Source organism: Sesamum indicum, linkage group LG1 (genome assembly GCF_026168435.1).
Source record: "Sesamum indicum cultivar Baizhima isolate 11 linkage group LG1, ASM2616843v1, whole genome shotgun sequence".
Lineage (NCBI taxonomy): Eukaryota > Viridiplantae > Streptophyta > Magnoliopsida > Lamiales > Pedaliaceae > Sesamum > Sesamum indicum.
The window spans coordinates 21,932,799-21,955,290 of NC_142657.1; the positions used below are offsets into that span (position 1 = coordinate 21,932,799).

Consider the following 22,492-nt stretch of genomic DNA (forward strand, 5'->3'; position numbering starts at 1 on the left):
AATTCATCGAAGCTTCCGGTGTATTTCTTCACGTTTCTCTTGGTTTCAATTAATTATTGATTCATATATAAACAATCATATGACACTTAATAAAGTATTTGGTTCCAATCATACACTATCTTCTTTTATTTTTTAATTTGCAAGATTCCACACTTTATTACCATGTAATTATGAAACTAGTTTATATATAAAAGTTGCTATATGCTTTTCTTTTTTTCTTTTTTAATAAACATTACGTTCATGCAACAGTTGCACATGCATACCATTTTTTTTAAATATTCAATTTTTCATAATAGTATTAATTCGACAAAATAATCCAATGATACACAATATTTATGAATTTCATCATGTGGGAAAATAATGGAGTTTTATGAATGTGGAAAATATTTAATTAAAACAATATATGGTTGGTCTATAGCACTCAGTCTCATTAATGACAAGAGAGTGTAGTTGATCTGAGGTGTGCGGCCATAGGGTAACTTGCATTTAAGGGTTTTAATTGTTTAACTACTCTGGATAGTTGCTTCACTCATTTAATTCCTGCATATATATATATATATATATATAGTTTCTTTGTTGTAAATTATGTTGAACAGTTTGGTAAGTACAATAATTTTATTTTAAGTATTACAAATAACTAAATTTTAGAGATTATGAAAACAAACAGTGTAATTGACAACAATGACGATAGTAAGTACAATAATTTTATTTTAAGTACGACAAATAACTAAATCTCAGAGATCATGAAAACAAACAGTGTAATTGACAACAATGACGATATATAGATAGTAGTTAAACAATAGTGCTGAAACCCATGCAACATAATTTTTGAATAGAGATTATACTTTAATGTATGAATAACATATGAATTGGATATATTATTAATAAAATAGGTAAGTCGACTTATTTTATAATTTTTATTTATTTTTACTTTTTTTGGGATAGATATGATTTTTCATACCCTACATTATATGTATATGATAAAACGTTACTAGATAAGTTATAATATATATTTGAAAAATAAATAAAGTTACTATAAAAAAGTAATTTTATACCCACATTAATTTAATTAATATTATCCAAAGAAGAAAAAGGAATTACATAATTGCCTTACCACTCAATTGGATTTGGCGACAACAGGGAGATGTAAAATGCGACTCTAGTTAAAGGAGATTTGCCGATTTCAATGGCGACAGTGCAGTAAGTGCACTTTCCTTGTTTGCCATTTATTTATTTCTACTCTCTAAACTGAAGGAGCCTACACAAAATTTTCCATACATTGGAAAATCCAGATCTCTCTTCTTCATTTCCTTTCTTAATCAGCTTCGCTATCTTCTGTGAACGAATCAATCTGCGCCATCGGGGAAACGCTCTTACGCCGCCGGATTCCGCCTTATCCTGAATTCGCCGGCGGATAGATTGGCGATCCGCTCGAAATGAGTAGCGGCGACCTCCTCCAAATCGAACCCCTTGAACTTCAATTCCCATGTAATTATTGTCATTTCGTTTGTGTTCCATGTCTTTATTCAGAATACTGCCTCGTCTATGGTCCGCTTCCTTTATCAATGGTTGCTTCTAGAAGATTCTAGTTTTGAGGGAAAGGAGGATTAATTTAATTCTGTTTTTTAAGATCTGTGCTTCAAATTTTTTCTTATTTTTATGTTTCTGCTTATTGTTATCTTGTTGATCTCTTTTGTGTTTTATCATAGTCGAATTGAAGAAGCAGATCTCATGTTCGATGCAATTGACGAACAAATCCGATAATTATGTCGCGTTTAAGGTATAACATTTGTGTTTTTTTTCATTGAGATTTTCCTTTTTATTCATTCAGGAAATATCTGGAAAACAAAAAAGAAAAGATAATATGGCCCTAACACATCTGATCCTTGCCTTCCTTCGTTTTTTATTTTTAAATTGAAATATTCAGGTGAAGACTACAAATCCAAAGAAGTACTGCGTGAGGCCAAACACTGGAGTGGTGGTTCCTCACTCTGCTTGTGATGTCACAGGTCTCTTTCTGTCTGTACGTGTATATCTGTATTTAAGTTTGTATATCTCCTTTTTTTATTTACAATTCCGCGAACTGACAGTGAATTTGAAAAGATAAATAAGGCTTTGTATTTTTATGTCATGGGTGCGGCCTGCCCAGTATTGATTACTGAATAAGTAATTTGTTTGGTCATTCAGTTACAATGCAAGCCCAAAAGGAGGCTCCACCGGACATGCAATGCAGGGATAAATTTCTCCTCCAGAGCGTGGTTGTGAAACCCGGATCCACTGCCAAGGATATTACTGCTGAAATGGTATATGATCCTATAAATAGTTACTCTGCTGTTTAATATAGGATTTGAGTAGTTCAATTTAAAAAATTACGTTTTCCTTTCCTGGTTGGCTTTTAGTTTAACAAAGAGTCAGGGAACCATGTTGAAGAATGCAAGTTGAAAGTTTCCTATGTTCCGCCTCCGCAACCACCTTCACCAGTGCGAGAGGGGTCAGAGGAAGGCTCCTCCCCAAGGGCCTCTGTATCAGACAACGGAACTGTGAACCAGACTTCTGAATTTAATGTTGTGAGTATCAGAATCTTACTTTAGCTGAGATGTTATGTTGTTTTAAGCATTAAACATATCGTAAATTAAGAATTCCATGATCATTCATGTTCCTTTATGACTCAGATGTCAAAGGGGTTTGAGCGACAGGAGAGCACATCTGAGGTTACATCCTAACTTTTATTCTTTTAGCACTACTCATTCTGAGTTTTGTTTTGTTCTCATGTCCATATCATCATTCTAATTTGTGCCCAACTGATTCACAGTTTTTTAATGTCAAATTTTATTAACGTTTTTTTTAGCTAGGATTTTCCTGAATTTGTTTGATATGTTTCCTAATCAAACTAGGGGATGGATAAGTTTTAAGTCTGTTTTCACTGTTGAGGTTAGATATTCTGTTTTTGTGTTTTAATCATTAATGGTGTGATTGATTGGCTTCCACATAGCATTTGAGAAATATTTGAAATGCTAAGTACTTCAGGACCATAATCGTTACTAATGCAGAAAAATACTAAACCTTGTTCTATTGCTAAACAAATTTGTTATTGGAAGCCTGAGATGTTTAAACTTAGTGATTACAGTGAACCCATAGAAAGTTGTGATTGAAAGGTTCTTGTGCTTGTAAACGTTTTAGGTGCTTAATAGTTCTGAATCAGGGACTTTGTGCTTTATATTTAATATTTATGTTTAAAAAGTAACCTTTTGCATATCATTCGTTGGAGTTATTTAAATCTCTGGCCCAGGGTGTTTATGGGGGGGCTCGCTAATGGAGAGAGAAAAAGTAATACCATCTTGTAATTACTAATGACTAGTTGCTCTCATTGGTTCTGGAAGATGCTCTGTACCTAAAAATTTTGTGTATATGATCTGATAAATGTAGTTCTTGTTAGATCATAGATTTGGGAATACTCATGGTATCTTTCATTGATGTGAATTATCTGATCTGGATGACACTGCACCATGGATTATGATTATAAGTGATCAAGATTTTTAAGTTCACTATCTCCAATAATTATGTGGAACCTAATTCTTTACTTAGGAGTTAAGTTAATTTAGTGGTGAAATCTTTACACCAGTCTTCACCTTTGATTATTGGAATTGAATTCTGAAATCTCTTTGTGCTTACGATTTGGTACCCTATTTGTGTGAATTCATATTAACTACTTGTGGGAAAATTTAATTATAGTTTTAATCATTCTCTAGTTAAGCTGAGAAGAGTATTAGGTGAATAAGCATGTGAAGAAATTTCTGTCCGTGCTGACAAGTTCAAGTACAGGAATGCTCAGAAATCAGGTTGAAACAGTTTGCAAAATTGTTGTTGATGATGAATAGGTTTATCTGTATTAACATAAAATTTTGAAATGATTAAGTTTTCATTTCAAGAATCATGAGTATTACAGATTGTGACAATCATATTGGTGAATAGTTAGGTTAAAAGGTGTACAAGCTTTTAGTTTAGCACTTTATTGGAGTTAAATGACGTGGAAAATCAATTGGTATATTTATTTTGTGTGTTGTTGAGGTAGTAATTGAAGATGTAGTTAAAAAGTGATGAAGTGCAGACCACTCTTGTATGAATAAGGACCATAAATATGTGGTTAAACATAAAATGATAGAAAGTTGACAAGTGTGACAAATGCGATTTAAGTGTTTTTCTGCGTTTGTTAAGGATCGTAGACATATGATTAAACATAAAATTGGTTTGTATTTTCTTTTTGGCTTACTCTAATTTGATGGCTTATGTGAACCTTATCTGTAACTGGAGTAGTAATTTTCTGTCCATTAATTTTAAGCCAGCTTATCTGTGGAAAAGATTGTCTTGAAATCTGGTATATTGTTGGATTCTTCAAATGAATATGAAAGTAGTTATTTCCCATTGTTGCATATTATATATATATTTTTTGTTTCAATTGTAGGTTAAGGCCCTGATTTCTAGGCTGAATGAGGAGAAACATTCTGCTATCCAGCAAAATAACAAGCTTCAGCAAGAACTGGTAACTGTTTCTTTTCTGATTTTTTATCACAGTTTGTTAATTTCTTCTGGTAAGAGTAATATGCACAGCAACAGCTCCAATCCAACTCACCACCAAACAAGACAGCCAAAAAAAAAAAAGGAAAAAGAGGAAAGGGAAAGGAGAAGTAAACAAAAATGTGTAAAATGTTTTTGACTTGTTTTCCCGTTTCTGTGAATTACATTTGGGTGAATATGAATATTGACTTGTTTTTAGTTTAAAATTTAGTGTGATGTGGACTTCATGTGCATTTAATAACCCATCCAGGTGTCACGGTCTCACTATAAATTTAATATATGTGTCTCGAACTGGTATGTCAGTTTGGGAGTTCAATGATCTGTAACCAGCTCTAAATTTGAGCGCCAGCTGCTGAATTATGTTCTGGAAGGCCAATATTGTTGTCAAATGCCATGCTATCATCTAATCACATGCACAGGAATATTTGATACCCACCTTTCTTCTCATTGACCAACTACCAGCTACACAAGAAGGTGGCAACTCAATGCTGCTTCTGCATGAAATTGGTTTCCATGATCTGGCTTGTGCTGGAAGATATCTGAAATAAGATTCTGTACAGAAGCCTAATGTTTTCTTGCTTCTGGTATCAGATGTTTCACTTGATTGCTGCTAAATTGGCACCAAGCTGGAGCTTCCCATTTACCATAAAAATATATGAAAGTGAAAGCTTTCATGTTTTGCAGTGAATTCATGCATTTAAAATTTTCAGAACCTGGTACAGTTACGGTTTTTGAGGGCAAAGTTTGGCAGCGCCGCATAATTCTAATTTGAGAAAGCAGTTGAAACATATATTCTATCAAGTTTCATGTTCTCTTTTTTCCCTTGATCACATTCTTGAGAAAGCTATCTATTGATACTTTGCATAACTTGTTGGTAAATCCAAATAAGCCCATTAGATCTGTTTTACATGGAATTTTTGGTGTTATGTTGGTTTGTCCGCCAAGTTAAAGTGGCTAAACATCTTTATTCGTTTCCCTTCCGTGGCCTATCTTGGATTATATAGCTTTCGTGCCTGTTCTTTTAAAAAAAATTTCTTAGTCTTTTTTTATGGGGGTCCTTGTGCTAGTAATATTATGATCTCAATAGAATGATGGGTGCGTCTTTCTATCTGAATCTGATTGAGCTTTGGCAGAGTGGTGAATTTGTGTCTTGTGCTTGTGGTAACATACAAAAACAACTTTGTGCCGCTGCTATCAAAACCCCTTCAACATTTGCCCATTTATTTGTGCCCTTCAGTCAAATGAGTTCATCATTCCTTTGCTTTATGTTCTACAGGAGCTATTGAAGCGTCAAAGTAACAGAAGCCGTGGTGGCATCCCGTTCATGTATGTCATTATTGTTGGCTTTATAGGCATCCTACTGGGTTATCTCTTGAAGAGAACATGACCAGTGGAACTTGGTCTGGCTCGTGTTTTGAAATCTCCGTCGGCGCTTGTTAAAAAGAATTAGGACTTTTGAAGAAAATTTGTGACTGGAAAGAGCTCTGTATTCGACTTAGCTGCTTGTTTGACTGTAGAAAATACGCCTAAATGGGTTTGGTGGTTTTGTAATTGCTTGGAAATGCATTCATTGTGTGACTAATTTCTTAACTTCCTTTTAACTATGTAACTTAAGGAAATCCATATTTTTACGAAATCATGTCATTTTTTGTTCTCCCCCTACACATAATTTTCTGGTTTTTAAAGTAGAAATAGGATGGGATTTTGGTGCCCAAGTATATTTTGCCTGTTTGCTAGTGTGAACATAAGCATCGACTTTGCTTGTAATTCATTGTATGTTGTTTAGTGTGAACTGTAACTTGGGTTATTCGTGTGGATTGTGTTTATATCAATTAGATTCTTGGAGAGTCAGTTGGGAGTCTTGGGACTTGGGAAGCTGTCCTGCTATTGTATAATAACTGTCTTTAAAACATTCACGTAGTTGGTGTGACTGTAAGTTTTACGGTTTTCTAACGCGTTCTTACGATTTTCCCATTGTACAAGGGACAGATCTCAAATTCTCTGTGAAAAGTATGCAACAAATCGCGGTTTTTTTAGTAGTTTTCATAGTAACTAATTTTGTGTGGTCTATAAGTTAAAAGGACTAAAAACTTCATATAGAAAAAATTACTTAAAAAGGACTGAATCACTGACTTAACGTCTTTTACCTCTTCCTCACATTTAATGTAATCTGTAAATTAAATAATTAATAAAATATTGACAATTTTAGTTTCAATAAAACTTATTTCACCCCGTCACTCATTTGTTTTTAGCCCACATCCGATCCGTTGAAAATCCCAAGGCCGAGGAGGATTACACAATGTATCTTTGCTGAGACTGACCGCTGGACGGCGTCCCCGCCTTCCATCTCTTCCCACCGCCGCCATCAGCTATGAAATTAAATGCCGCTTAGCCCTCTCTCACTGTTTCGGCTTCTCAATGGCTCCACAAATAGTAGAATTGGATAGAATTGCTTTAATCCCGCTCTCTCTCACTTCTCCGTGCTCCTGCCGCTCTCACTCTGACTTTCGCCGTTGGAAGACCTTTCCCAAATTAACCACAGCACCGAGCTTCTGTAGATTTGGGTTCAAATTAGAGGTAAACAGTAATGGCGCACGAGGGATTTTTAGCATTCCTAGAGGTGTTTTGGTGAAACACCGCCGGCGGGTGATCTCGGCCGTTGCTAGGGCTGAGCAGCCGGAACGGATTGACGACGCTGAAATAACTAATGAGGTAATCTCCTATAAGCTTTATGTGTTGGCTATGACCAAAATGGCATAGAGCAGTTTTTGCCAGGTTTTTCATTTTTGATAATTTTCTTTCCGCCTTTTGTAACTAGTATTATGTGATTGACGTATTCATATTTTTGAAAATATAGTTTCACAAGTTCAGGAAAACATAGAAGAATACAGTTCTTTGGAAAAGAAAATCGTAAGATTAATGCTTTGAGTAGATGCCGTTGGTAAGTAGGAGTATCAATCATGCATTCCTTCTGTTTGTCTGGTTGAATCGAAATAGTGCTTATGTCTATTCCAAGCATTAAAACATGCCTAAAGAAGAGTATATGAATTATATATTATATTTTTGAACGATAACTAGGCTTTCTGGATTATTTGATCAAATTTCATGGGAGAAAACTAATTGCAGAAAAAATACTGTATTACTACACAGAGATTTTCAGAGGAGAGTGATGGCTCAGAATAGTTGAAGATTGATAAGGGGAATATAAGAAAAAAGAAAAGAACAAGAGAGATAGATGCAAAAGTCAAGTTGCTCAAGTTTTCTAGTGTTGTTGCTTCTCCGAGTTTCTATGGCTTTTGGGTTGGTTCCAAATGTAGGCATGCTCTCTAAGTTACAGTTGGTGGTTGATTGCTTGGCTGATATGTTTATTTTTCTTTTCCTTAAAAGAGAGGGAGGGGATGATGATCTGGCATTTCATATAGAAGTTTGGAACCAAAACCTCTTTCTCTGAGATCATGCCGATTATGGAATTTTTCTCCAAACCGCAGATTCAGTTTTATCGTAGGAGATTTGAGAACCATGATATTGAGCACCATCTTTTTGTCTTTGTTTTACCCCAAACAAACACCAAAGGTTGAAGGGGGGTTTGGCAAATGTGTACAATTAGATTAGCTGTTTGTATTTTTCAGTTTGAATTGGTTTTGCCAAAAAGTTTTCTCTTATATTAGAAATATACTATGATGATTGAGCACACCCTCGAAGAGATGGTGTACTCATTTTGTAAACAGAAATGCTATAGTGAATTTTCTTTGGAGCAACATGTTGAATTCTTGGAACTGTGATTCCCTTATTACTGTTTGGATGATTCCGTCTTTTTGTCTTTGTTTCACCCCAAACAACCACCAAATGTTGAAGGGGGATTTGGCAAATTTGTACAACCAGATTAGCTGTTTGTATTTTTCAGTTTGAATTGGTTTTGCCATAAAGTTTTCTCTTATATTAGAAATATACTATGATGATTGAGCACACCCTCGAAGAGATGGTGTACTCATCTTGTAAACAAAAATGGTATAGTGAATTTTCTTTGGAGCGTCATGTTGAATTCTTGGAACTGTGATTCCCTTATTACTGTTTGGATGATTTCAACTGGATCACTGACATGGTCTTTTCTTGTAGGATGTTAAAAGTGGCACTCAATTATCTGATGAAGGCAATTTATATTCAGAGCAGCAGCAGAAAACAAGTCAGTTGAAGAAAAGGATTATTTTTGGACTTGGTATTGGAATTTCTGTTGGAGGAGTAGTGTTGGCTGGGGGATGGGTTTTCACTGTGGCCCTTGCTGCAGCAGTATTTATTGGTGCCAGGGAGTATTTTGAGCTGGTAAGAAGTCGCGGAATTGCTTCTGGAATGACCCCTCCTCCTCGATATGTATCACGAGCTAGTTCTGTTATCTGTTCTCTAATGCCTATACTCACACTGTAAGAGTCTTGCCTAACTTTCATTGTCCTGAGCAACTCATTTGGTTATCACATGGACTCAACTTTTCAAGTTCCTGGAAGTGGAATGAAATTACCATCTGGTTAATGAGTCGTATTATGTAAGATTACTTTTTATTGTAGTTGTATTGGGAAAATGACTTTCAGCTGGATCTGGCCTTTTCCTTCACAATTCAGCATTGTGTTGGCTTGCCACTGTTGTTGGTGAAAGATTTATAACTTCTGATGGAAGAAAGGAAGTTGCTGTTGGAATGATTTGGATATCTAAGTAAGGGGTGAGAGGGATAATGAACTCAATAGGTGAAGAAATTAGTTTATTAGACTTGCAGGATGTCAAGACTGAAGTAAATCACGTCTTCTTCAGCTTTTGCTTTTATAATCTTCTATTTCAATGAAGTATCCAGATGCAATGACTCTAGTTTCTTCTGCATTTCCTGGCTTATTGGATTATGTTTCCTTTTTCCTTTGTTTAATCCCCAAATATTAAGCTTTTAGGCGCATGATGATGATGGTTATTAAGGGTTTTGTAAAGAGGTTCTCTAATTTCTAAACTTCATATGTAACATCAACTGATCTCTTTTATTTAAACAATGAAATTTTGTTTGCTCTTGTTTTTCCTTTTGAATCCTGTTATTTTCCTTTCTTTCTATATTTATTTGACAATTTGAAGAACCTCTGAACGGAAGCTTTTATGTCATTGGTGGTTGATATGAAGTTCTTAACTATAGATTGCTTCTGATTGCTGAGGCCTTTCAAATCTCTTCCTTACATCCATACTTGAGGTCAATATAGTGTAACAAGCTATGGTATGTTTTTTTTTTTTATTGTGTTGATATAATAATGTTCTGAAAAGGTTAACTTTATGTCATCCCTGGTGATATCCCATCATGTTCTTTGAACATGTATCCAAGTGAGCGCAGAGGTTTTGAAAGGAGAATTGAATAGGATCATGGGACCACTGTGGATTACGGGAATTTGTAAAAGCATTGATTTTCTTCAGAATCACTTACTACTTTTTGATTGGGAAGAAAAATGGAGGTTTTTAGGCTTTTTTCACTGGCTGGCTTGAAATTTGGGCAATAAAATGATCTTCCATCCTTAACAAGAGCGGCTGTCTCAACTGCTCTTTATGAAACACTGACTGATTTAGTAGTAATTGATAGGAGATACTGAATTGGTTTGGTACTTTGGTTGCTTGCACCTCCTTCAACATTAATATCTAGTTTATTTCACCTGGCATACTTTTAAGAATTTTGTTCCTTCTCTTTTTCTTTTCTCATAAGAGAGGCATAAAAAGGGCATGAGGTCCCTCTATTTTGGGATATGAAGACAGGCAGATACATATAACCTTACTATTATTAGCTCAGAGGCAAGTTTCATCTTTGGCCTCAAAGATGTAGAGGAGCAACCACACCATTGTGCAAATGCATGCATCATTTTAAAGGGTACAAATATGACATAGATAGGCATTGTAATACAAGTCACAGGACTCAATTACAAAGTTCCTATGTTTTTTTCTTAAAAAAATAACTTGCGTCATGTATATTTCAAAAAGTTTCTTCAATAAATAACTCTTATCGTGGATATTTCTGCTTCCTGTCTTAGAAGAACTTTTGTTTTTAGGCTGTTAAATATGAAACAATTAGCTGTCACTGTTGGCCCTTTTGATGAGTACCCATACATGTCTGCGTCTCAATTTCTTGTAGTGACATTATGTTGCTGATGACTATTTGTGTTTTCTGCCAGATACTTTGGGAATATTGATGTGTCTGTGACATCAGCGGCCTTTTTTGTTGCTATGGCGCTTCTCCTGCAGAGAGGAAATCCTCGTTTTTCTCAACTTAGTAGTACCATGTTTGGACTGTTTTATTGTGGTTACCTTCCTTGTTTTTGGGTTAAGCTACGGTGTGGGTTAGCAGTCCCTGCACTAAACACAAGTAAGAGAGTCTGCTTTCGGTTTTGGCATTTTCTAATTGATACTTTTCTTGTTTTTTCAATTTTATGCTTTTTGTGGACATTGTGAAGGTTGGTTGGCTATGTGGTAGAGCAGCTTGGCGAGGCATAGGGTGACTGAAGAGGTTGGCCGTTTGGTTAAGTGTGATAATGTGTGTAGAGTGTGCATATGTGTGTGTTTTGGTGAAGATGGGAGGAGTTGATGGTAGGCACCGCGTAAGTGGGTTCTACAGTTTCCAGAAGGTAGAATACCAGTGAAGGAAGGGGCTAGACGCATGTGTTCTATAGATTTTAACTGGACAATGGGAATCTATATTAGGTTTGTGTTTTAGATCTGATACAGACATTCTGGACTTAATAGTAAAATATTTTTACCAGACTCCCCAGGGTTTCTGCATTATAGCATTTCCCTCTGTGTTTCAGTGGGTATTTATTATCAAAATAGAACTTGGGAGAAAATTCCCCAAGATCAGTTGTCTATATAGCCACAGTTAAGCTTGGACATAAGGTCGAAAAATGTGGATAATCTGGATTGTAATTCAGTCCATATTATATCTTGAAAATAGCTAATTAAGATTGTTTAATCTCACACTGAAGCTTCAAAGTATCTAGAATCTTAGATCTTGCTTCTGAAAGTTCTCTGTGCTTTCTCTGTATCTCAGGTTTTATTGTCATTGTAGTTTTTACTAATACTCATGGTTTTGTGGTGAATTATTTATTTATGATATTCTGAAAATTTGTCAAGATTGTACTGACACAACATGCCATGGTTGCAAGGTAAAGGTTTTGAACTATGTCTATGTTTGGCAGGATTGGCAGCATCATGGCCTCCTCTTCTAGGTGGACAAACTATGTGGACAGTGGGTCTTGTGGCCACCTTGATTTCATTTAGCAGTATCATTGCAGCAGATACGTTTGCTTTTGCTGGTGGAAAGGTATGTGTTTCTCTTCCTCCTTCCTTGAGCTTTGTATTTTTCCATTATTCTTCCCTTTTGCAAACAGAGGAGCAAATATCTAAGTTTAAGCAGGCGAGAGATCTCGTGAGATGTTACAGCATTGAATTGGGAAAGAACTTTGGACATTTATATATTCCCCAGGGTACGGATGTAATCTAACATTAATTAGTATATCTGTTTGTGTCTTTTGATTTTATCTTGTAAAAATCTCGTCTTGAGAAACATCTTTTAGCTTGTGACATGTTGGAACTGGAGTGATTAGAATCATGTTTAATCTGAAACTGGTGCATAATATTAAAAGATCAGGATTTAAGAATTTGTTTCAGACTATTGTATGCTTCCAACATGATTTAAACTTGATGTTATTGCCTTATTTTTTGGTCTCATTTCTTGACTTGGATCATTAAATGACTTTAGATGCTGGCTTTACTAGAATTTATAGTTTTACTAGAATATATAGTTTTACTAGAATTTCATGCAGGCTTTTGGTCGGACGCCACTTACTACAGTTAGTCCAAAGAAAACATGGGAGGGAGCTCTGGCTGGATTAGCTGGTTGTATAGCGACCTCTGTCTTATTGGCCAAGTTCTTCTGCTGGCCCTCTTCTGTCCTAAGGTGCATGGTTTACATTTATTTTTGACACTTAACCAATCATTCTCATCTTGGTTTCTTCTCGTGATTTCTTTCTGGATCCTTTTTCATTGTCGGTTGGAGCAGATTTCATGGTGTTAAATATGAATATATTTTTGTTGGAAGCTTCTTTTACATAAATTTTTATGTGGTTCCAAATAATTTTCAGCGCTACCGCTTTTGGGGTTCTAAACTTCTTTGGGTCTCTTTTTGGCGACCTTATCGAGTCTATGATCAAGCGTGATGCAGGTGTGAAGGATTCAGGATCGCTCATACCTGGACATGGTAAGACCTGGACTTATTGACTATTTACACCTGTTACATAGTTAGGCTGAAAGTCCCTTGTCCTCAACTAGTGTTAAACTATTTTATTTTTTTTTTGCATTTGTTTTCGGACATATTGTAAAAGTTCTATGTAGTTATAGTAGCCTTAGAACACTAAATATTGCCAGTAAAACTCAACGATCACCCAGTTATTACAAATTTAGCTGATGGACTCTCCCAGTTGATGATAACATCCCTGTGAAAAGTTCCCTTGACATTCTACATATTTTCTATTTCCTACTTTCCAAGTTTTTCAGGATTTTCTTGTAAAAAGTACATGGGTTCATGCTTTATGTAAGGTGTCCTAAACATACTATGTGTGGTCATCCTTGTATGCACCGGCATGACTTAGTTAAATTAAATTAAATCTTTGACTTGGATCCCCTCCAATTTTGTGCAAATGGTTCTACCATGTTGTGAAAAACACGCTCCTCTATGCATCTCGTTCCTTTACATTAGCAACCTTATGGATGATGTAAATCTTCCATTAGAAAATCAGATGATCATTTGATTTAAGGTGGTTGACCTATGTTCTCAACAGAAGATTTTCAATGATGTAGCATTCGTTGGGGCCTATCCCTCTGTCGTTCTGTGTCTGCATGTGTCAAAATTATCACTTTATTGAGGTTCATATTTAACAAGAAATCTCTCTAAGCAGGGGGGATACTGGATAGGGTCGACAGCTACATCTTTACAGGAGCACTGGCGTATTCTTTTGTGAAATTTCTGCCACTGTATGGAGTTTGATAGAGTGAATGCAGTTTGCGTGGACGAAAGTTCTTGGATGCGATTTTTCCTTCGTTGTATCTAGAGGGAGTTCTAGATGACATTCTTGCTCGACATCATGGGACTGGTGGTAGATCATGAGCATCAGAATAGGAAACTAATAACATTTGCAACACCCTCAGGTTCTTATTTGCATTTAAACCTTTGTTCTAAAGTTCATAGGACCTCAGTCGAAGTTAAGGTGATATGGATCTCTGCAACATGTTGCTTAGCTTGTGAAACCCTTGCCCGAATGTGATAGCAGAATTTGTATATTCATTACATGAGCATGAAAAATCGATCAATAAGATAAGGTTTCAGAGAATGAGCCTTGGAAGAATAGCCTTAAAAGTGTGTATTTTTTCAGTTGTGAATCAAAAAGCCCGTCTTGTTAAAATGAACCTTCAAAGAATACTACAAAAGTATTTTCAATCCCAGATGCTTAGAATCGCCCGTTAGTTTTCAATGCCATGGTCGACGCTTGATGGCGATGTATCCCTAAAACATGTCAACCCTCAACTGTCTATCCAAAGAGAAGAAAAGGATGTATCCCTAAAACATGTCAACCCTCAACTGTCTATCCAAAGAGAAGAAAAGGTTGTCCGAACGGCCCCCCGCAATTTATGGCTTAACCCTTGACTCGGTGGTGAAGGAGCACCACGAATCATCATCGGTTCTCGACTCTTTGTGCCCTCCAAAGTAGCCCATATGTTGTACAGGAGAAGACATTTGTCAATTGTTGTTATTACTCAAAGCCACAAAGGGATGATCATCTCAAATAAAGTAAGGTTTTAACCAAATATTTCCGGAAGCAACCACCAGACATGACAGCTTCAAACAAGAGTTTGCCAAGGCCTCTCTCTCTGCCTTCACGTGCATTTGTCTCTTCGACCTCTCTTAAGGCAGTTGCACATGTCTGCGACTGATCTAGACTTATAACCTAAGATGATTATGCGTTTGCAACTACAGTTCAAGTTTTTTGTTGTTGGCTATTGTGATCAAGTTTATTGGATAAATTCTTTTAACGGGGTGACCATAATAAATTTAACTCGATCTATTGTCTTAATTATTCGTTTTTCGCCCCTCTAAAAAAAGAGGTAGCTTGAGAATGTCGTTTTCACATTGAGACTTTCTGTATGAATGAACATTTGTTTAGCTAATGTTGAAATAAAATTATCTCTTCATATTAATTCATGATACGAGATATAGTCTGATCTTTTTATTTCAAATTGGTATTTTATACATTAAATGCAAATGTATATATTTTCTTTTTCTTCACTCTATGATTAATTTCAATATTTAAGTGGATATATTTTCATCCAAGTAGTGCACCGCAATTCTGAGCATGTCAACCTAGTTACATGCATGTTGTTTAACCAAAGTTACCAATTTCAACTCATGAGCGAACTTCTGAAGACCTATGATCTTGGTAAGTGGAGAATCCACTTTTCAAGAATAAAAACAAAATGTCTAGTAAAAAAGAAAACGTGTTTTTAGTGGAAATTGAAAGCGAAGATAGCCTCTAACGTAACGTTGAGGTTGAGGTTGAGCTTGAGGCTACAGTGAGATGAATGATAAATACATGTATTTTGAAAAGGTGTGGAATTAGATGGATAGATAAGATAAAAAGGGGAAAAAGTGATATTGGAGATGGAAAAGGGAGCATGCATGCAAATGGAGGCAAAAATCCCATCTCATCCTCATGCAAAGAAGTTGAAGGGAGGAGAGTTGAGTAGTGTTGAGAGAGATTTAGAAGAATGAGAGGCATGCATGTTTGTTTTGTAGCTATTAAGGGTCCTACCACAAGTGGTTCATGAGTGCTTACTTTTGGGTTTTGGTATATAACCAAACAAAAATATGTGTGGGAAGGAAAGAATGCGTTGTTTTAAAGCTGACTAAGAAAGAAAAAAAAAACTAAGGGGTAAGAAAATTGGATAGAGAGAATGAGGGAAGGAAAACTGAAAAGATGTGGGGGTGGGTGGGTGCCCCCCAAGCATCTACACAATGAATGGCTTTAAGACTTGGAGAGAGGGAGAGAGATGAAAAAGAAGAAAAGCTTTGGTTGATGACAAGCCTGGCTTTTTCTTGTCACACGCACACCCATGCAAATCTAGCACAACATTTGATTTTATTACACGTACACAACACACTACCTTTTACTTTACCTTTTTGTTACTTTGCTTTGTCCCTTTGCCTCGGATGCTCTTATTATTTATATATATATGCCTTAATTATTCAAATCTTAATCTTTATTATCATCTTTAATTACATTGTTAATTAATGTTCTTTTAACAAGTGAATTACACTTGGCGAACTACTGTTCTGAGGGATTATTAAAATGGTGTGAATCAGTGGATTTTATTTGTGCTTTTTCTTGCCAACAATTTGTTATTAGTACGTATAAACGTGCACGCGGATTTGTAATTTGAATAAAGTAAAAATTAATGATTGGAAAACCGAATTGACTACTCATATATATATTATAAGTTTTCGGCTGAAACGAGTAAGAGAATGGCATCAAAATTACTGTTGCAGCAGAGAATCAAAGCAATCCAACATACTTCAAAATATTAAAAAGAAAACAAAAGACATAATCAAGATAATCTCATCCGAATAATATATTGGAAAATTCTTATAAAAATCAAGTTTGACAAAACAAACTAATCACGAAACAAGTGTGATATATTTATTATGTGATTAGTTAGTTTTTTTAATAGTACACAAATCATATACAAATATGTTGTATTTGTCATATAATTAGTTTAAATTCAGTCAAACTCGATTTAAATTTAGAATCTTCTACCATATATATACTACTGACAAGATCAATTTGCCCTTCCTACTCTATCTATGACATCAAATAATTTTGTAATATGAATTTCAAAAGTTTGACCTCTTTTAAAATTTTTGATATTACCCTCTCGTGCATGCATGTGAATCATAATATTTATCTTTCCCTATGAGGTCCGTATGTTTTAGCACGAGCGTACTTTTATAATTCAAGAGACTTCATCGACGGAATACATTCAATTACTTCTTATTATATGATATGTATGTATAATTTTTTCTTGACTAATAAAAGTTCCAAGTTTCGCATGTTTACTAATTTTATGAATTATGAATACAAACTTGTGGATTTAATCGACAGAAAAAAGGGTGAATTTGGGAAAGATGGTTGTGATTAGGTAGCTAGTGACCCCAAAGGCAGAAGATGTTGTATGAAATTTGAAAGGGCAAATGGGAGAGTGAGAGCAGCAGGAGAGGCTTGTGGATCACAAAACTGCCCACTTTCAAAATTCCTCAATGAAAAGTTGCATATCATTATTACTTTTTCACAAGTTGCAAAAAAAACTCTTTGGCTTTTTAGTGCAATGCTTCTCTCTCTCTATATCTATAAAAAGAACATATAAAAATGCATACATATATATAAATTGCATGCAGTCTCAAAGTTACTATTGAGTGATAACAATCTTATTTTACCAAAACTTATGTTGACAAGAAACTCATCATCATACATCATATAGCTGTTTTATTTTTAGGGGATCTTAGGGTTAAGACATGAAACCCCCACCATTTCAGATTGCCTTTGCAATCAAACCTAACAATTCATGTGGTCAGAAGTTTTACTGTTGTTTGCAGCCTTACGTACAATAGCTACGTCTCAACCTCAAAATATCATAATATAAAATAAAATATGATAATATTAATACATAATTTTCAAATTTACGCTTCACTTGACCTGTATCTAATCTTGGATATAACGTATTTAGTTTAATAAAATTAAATCAGGATTTTTTTTAAAAAAAAAAAAAAAAAGAACTCGAAATTGGAAGTAAAGAGGCGGGCGTATGGGTAGACCCGACAATAGGATTCATTGGATTATACATGATAGATGTGTTAGTCGTACACGTGGCAAGTGGGGATTGAGTGATGGTACATTGTGGGCTCCCTCCACATCTCCCTTTTAAGGTTATCTATCGTCTTTATCATTTTACTGTTCCCTCACCATAACACATATGCACATCAGATGCACATAATCTAAACTTGTCTGTTTTACTAAATTTTAATCAGTTTCAATTATTTCTCCTCTTCCCCAATAAAATTTATACATTTCATTATTATATGGTTATCTATAGTATGAAATTTATTTATAAATCTTTATAATATTAATTTCATAACCCATCAATCCATCTTGTTACTATATTTTAGAAAAATTAAAAACAATCTTTAGTTTTATCTTATTTCCGAGTTGGAAAAGACCTTCACTACAACAAAAACAAACTATATATTCCATATATTATAGAAATATTTACGGATTAAAAATCATGACAAATCAATACTATCATAAAAAATTAATGTGAAAATTACGTCACAATTTTAACTTTTAATCATGATAATTAACTTAAAATTATTTAATTTCCCTGAACAAAAGTTGATCCATAGACGTGCTCTTTTAAAAAAATCTGATTTCATTTTTCCACTATAAATAACAACAAATAAAATTGGTCGAGTCAAGATGTTCCATTTTTGGCTTGACTTTGATACTTTTATCACTCCATCACATCATCAAGAATTTTATAGATCAAACATGATGACTTTTAATGTCTAACGTTTATAATATTCCAAAAAAATAATTATGAAAAATGCCTTCCCACTTATAATAATAGATGTCATTTTTGTCAAAAACCGTATGATAATTAACTGGCCAATTAATCTTCTAGAACAATTTAAATTTTATAGTACTCTACAATTTGTCTTAAATTTCGACTCCAATTTGTCTACTCTAAGGTATCAAGTTTGACATGTTTCCTTCTTCTCAATATATTAAAAACCCCTATTTTTATTATTTTCTTCGGATCTTAACTAATATTGACCTCATTTAAGAGCATCATAGGTAGTTGCTGTATATAATTTTCGTCACAATTTAAAGAGAGTAACAGTAAGATGACTGATGATAATTAAGTCTTGTTCGATTGGTAAGATTGAGATCTCACGATTAAAAAATTGTGAGTTCGAATCCCACAGCATGTCGAACTACTTCTATAGTACATAGTTTGTTGTTCAATGTATCGGATGATGTAACGAATCTCATATTATAAGAAAAAAAACAGTAATAGTACTACTGTTAATTATAATACTTATAATATGATTGATTAGATGTGATTAAACTTAATCTAGACCAGAAATTTTCAGTTAACAATGGATATATTTATTTTGCGAGAATAAAGGTTGATTCAAATGTTATTTTTAGTAAGTCAACATACATTGTGCAGTATATGCATAATTTAGAACAAAAACAAATAAAATCTTAGATGCTTGAAATCAATGTTCGGTAGAAAGAGATATGGTAGTTACAAATAGCTTTTCTTTTTTATTTTCCCAAATTCAAAGTTAATTTTGTGGAAGAATAATTAATATGTATTAAGGGTCGGTAAGCTTCCAAGTGCATGTATGTGGTTATTTTTCCACGAAATCCAACTTTGATTTGCCTGCAAAATTAAGCATATTTAAATGCCCAAATGCATATTTAATTTCTAGAGGAGGCATAATAAAGCTTAATTTATGAGCTTCAAGACATTGAAATTTTTTAAAATAAAATGTGAAAAAACCATTATACTATTTTTATTGTAAGCTTACCAACGATTCTTTTCAAAATTTATTTCGATCGTTGTCCAATTCCATGGGGTATTATTTATTTTGATTTCGTATGAATCTCAAGGTATTGTCTTGAAAAGGTGTCTTACAAGAGAAGGTCTCAAATTCGTCGTCTGTAATCAATATGAAACGCTTACCTATATCAATAAATACGATTAATTAAATTATGAATGCGAAGAAATTCAAACGGATTTCCCTACTCGGTACTCGTACTTTAATGTAAACCCAATCATTTGGAGGCAACATAAAGCTTAAAGAAAGATTAGAGAACATAAGGATGAAAGTCAATTGATGAATGGCCTAAATTCTGATTTTTATGAATAGAGAAATGGCATCTGTGGAAGAAGCCATTTCTGAATATCGCATTGCTGTCCTATATCCAAACTTTAAGAAATTCTTTTTGCAATAAAATCCTTTTTATTTTATTTTTCAGTAAATATAATTTTTATAAATAGAAAAAGATATCATGAATCAAGTAGAGTTTCCTTCGACAGGCCAAGAAATACGTCATAATCTATAAAGTGCATGTATATTAATAGAGCTAGCTAAGGTAAAAATTCTTTTTATTTTTCTCGAAATATAATCATAAGGTTCAGATCAGAGTGAATAAATTCTCACAATCAGATTTCTGATACGCGCAACAGTCAGTTGATGCAGCATCAAATTATGATGATTATTACTTTTTACATGAGTTCAATTATTTACCGTGATATATTATTAAATTAAAGTGGGATTACAAATATCTCAGCTATAAAAATACTCTACTTATTTTATTCATATTTTATAATTCGTAAAAGATTTTCTTACAGCTAGAGTACAAAAATTAACTACCTCAATAATACAAACTACTTTATTTTTTTATACTTTGATTCTGAATACATAAAAAGATTTTCCATCAACATAGATTTTTGTTGTTTGTAAAAATTACAAATTACACCATGAGAGTAATCCTCTATAATACCCCGTCACAAATTAATTATTTGTTAGCCAATCATTAATTTCATGGAGTAATTAATCTGAAATTGATTATGGGGTGGAATTTAGGTTATTGGTAAGAGTAGTGTAGGGCCAAACACGCCACTGTCAAAATGAATTGTAAAAAGTAAAATGGGTCCCTGAGTTCAGCTGGTAAAGATAAGATTTGTGTTGTGATTTTTTAAATAAAGGTAATAAAGATTTGTGTTGTGTGAGTACTTTAGGTAAAAGTAAATGTGGAATTAATATTTTAAAGTAGTATGTAAATATAAATGGGAAGAGAAGTGTTTGAGTGAGATGACAGAAAAAGACTAAAGAGGACATGTCAGCCTGTCAGCTAGTGTTGTTTAATCACACCTAATATTCTTTAATAAAGATGTGTGCTTTTATTTAATCAAAATCCTAACCCGAGGCTATAAATGACTTTTCCCTAATAGGTGGAATAAAAAGCTTAAAATATATACCATTTCTCTATTCCAGAAATTAAAAAACCACTCCTTGATATACATATTATTAAATCAATCTATCAACTTAATTACTCAAACTTCATGACTTAATAATCCCACATACATCATTAATCATCTCTTAAATACTAAGTAGATGATGCAATTACGCTAAAAACGCGTCATCCACTAGGAGAAAGAAAAGGTGCTAATTATTGAAAGCGCGTAGGCCATGTAACACCTTTAGTAGTTCTACAATCAAATATCACCACTGCTCGCTCTTCCTCTCTTTTGATCTTACATATAGAACAAAGTGTTTAAATAGATAAAAAGATTGACATATATATCTTATTTTTTAAAAATAAAAACTATGCCGCAATCATCCATATGCCCAATATACAAAGCACCGAATATGACATGAATTTCAGATAAACATAGGGAGGGGTAGGGGGAGGGAACATGGCTTTAATCTTATAAAATTATGATTAGGTTAAAGAAAGCAAAAATTAAAGTAATGAATGAAAAACTTGCAAGAGAGACAGGGCTTAAACTAATGAGGTGAGGGTCCAATAGTACAAGTCCCATGTGACTTGATTAGGACAGCCAATTAAATACTAATTAGCCTTAGTAGCAGCAGCAACTTCAATGGATTATAATAACAAGTCTTGGCATGCAGAGTAACGTGACACACCAAGAAAAAAACACAACAGAATTATTAACCAACAACAAAGAAAATTTAAACTATACTATAATGCAGTCATTATTACAATACATAAACAATCAGCAAACCCCATTGAAAGGGACAGAGTAGTCATACAGATGTACATGTACTAAATAGAATTTTTTGCCAACATCCTATCGTTTTGAGGGAAAATCCTTGCCCCGCTTGCTCTCTGATTAGTCACTTTTTTTTAAATGTACACCAATAACAAGCTTGCTCTATAGTTAGTCACTTTTTTTAAATTGTACACCAATCACATTACCATATGATTGGTTCAAATTTGGCTGAGTCGGGTCCAGACAAGAATTACCCCGTTTTGAGACCTACAAAAAGCCGAAATCCGCGGCCCCTGTGGCAATGACAGCTTCCTAATAACATGATTTTGACATCATTTTCATCGACCGAGAATGGATTAAGAAAACCAGCACTTGATTAGTTCAAGGATTACGCCATCGTTCTAAACAAAGCCAAGTGGTTCACACAATATATATGTGATCTCATCTATGTGCAATAATTTCTTACAGCAGTTTGTGTTGTCTACCTAGTGCAGCTCTAGTTCTCGACAATATGTGATCTCGTCAATGTGCAATAATTTGTCGCGGCAGTTTGTGTTGTCTACCTAGTGCAGTTCCAGCAGTGTGGTGAACTAACAGTGCCAATGCATTTAACACAAGTTGAATCACGTGTAGAACGATAGAGCATGAACATACTTCTGATCAAATGATAACAACTTAAGAATTTGGATGACGGTCAAAGACGCATCATGTGGAAAACAAGTAGAGAAACAAAGGTATTTCAATGTAGAACAAAAAAAAGCAAAGAACATATGAGAATCTACTTTCAATGGTACAGAATCAATCTAGAAATGACAAACTCTGGACTCCCAAAAGTATCTTTGTGTTCCAAGAATGTCATGGAATATGATCTCCGATAATGGGACTTGAGATGTAAGAGAAAAACAAGGTTTGGATACAGTTCATGAAAAAAGTTATACTAACAATCGAGGGATTGTAATAATTTGCAGTCCTGTCCTCTTCCATCCACAGCACAAAATCAAAG

General features: G+C 34.3%; 2 protein-coding genes across 3 annotated transcripts; both read left to right on the forward strand.

Annotated features, from left to right (window-relative positions):
• Positions 1-1,212: 1,212 nt before the first annotated feature.
• Positions 1,213-6,211, forward strand: VAP27-1 (vesicle associated protein). The gene is made up of 8 exons (XM_011091959.3): positions 1,213-1,488; positions 1,710-1,780; positions 1,928-2,009; positions 2,188-2,303; positions 2,400-2,567; positions 2,673-2,711; positions 4,463-4,540; positions 5,852-6,211. The coding sequence occupies exons 1-8, from the start codon at positions 1,437-1,439 to the stop codon at positions 5,960-5,962; spliced, it is 717 nt and encodes a 238-aa protein (XP_011090261.1). The 5' UTR covers positions 1,213-1,436; the 3' UTR covers positions 5,963-6,211.
• A 595-nt stretch (positions 6,212-6,806) lies between these two features.
• Positions 6,807-13,964, forward strand: CDS5 (cytidinediphosphate diacylglycerol synthase 5). 2 transcript variants are annotated; one of them, XR_002286311.2, is made up of 7 exons: positions 6,807-7,287; positions 8,692-8,993; positions 10,758-10,948; positions 11,775-11,899; positions 11,993-12,062; positions 12,402-12,535; positions 12,720-12,835. XR_002286311.2 is itself a non-coding variant. In XM_011091972.3 (7 exons), exons 1-7 carry the CDS (start codon positions 6,994-6,996, stop codon positions 13,619-13,621), a joined length of 1,251 nt encoding a protein of 416 aa, XP_011090274.1. In that variant the 5' UTR covers positions 6,809-6,993; the 3' UTR covers positions 13,622-13,964. The 2 variants fall into 2 exon arrangements, 1 of the variants encoding a protein (XP_011090274.1); XM_011091972.3 differs by lacking the exon at positions 11,993-12,062 and adding an exon at positions 13,533-13,964 and having other exon boundaries at positions 6,809-7,287.
• The last annotated feature ends 8,528 nt before the right edge of the window (positions 13,965-22,492 follow it).

What these genes read in the sequence shown, in the direction of transcription:
- VAP27-1 (XM_011091959.3), top strand. Translation starts at nt 1,437, where the DNA reads ATGAGTAGCGGCGACCTCCTCCAAATCGAACCCCTTGAACTTCAATTC. An exon ending in ATAATTATGTCGCGTTTAAG is followed by an intron (nt 1,781 to 1,927) that starts GTATAACATTTG and finishes TGAAATATTCAG; the next exon opens with GTGAAGACTACAAATCCAAA. An exon ending in GACAGGAGAGCACATCTGAG is followed by an intron (nt 2,712 to 4,462) that starts GTTACATCCTAA and finishes TTTCAATTGTAG; the next exon opens with GTTAAGGCCCTGATTTCTAG.
- CDS5 (XM_011091972.3), top strand. Translation starts at nt 6,994, where the DNA reads ATGGCTCCACAAATAGTAGAATTGGATAGAATTGCTTTAATCCCGCTC. An exon ending in ACGCTGAAATAACTAATGAG is followed by an intron (nt 7,288 to 8,691) that starts GTAATCTCCTAT and finishes CTTTTCTTGTAG; the next exon opens with GATGTTAAAAGTGGCACTCA. An exon ending in CTAATGCCTATACTCACACT is followed by an intron (nt 8,994 to 10,757) that starts GTAAGAGTCTTG and finishes GTTTTCTGCCAG; the next exon opens with ATACTTTGGGAATATTGATG.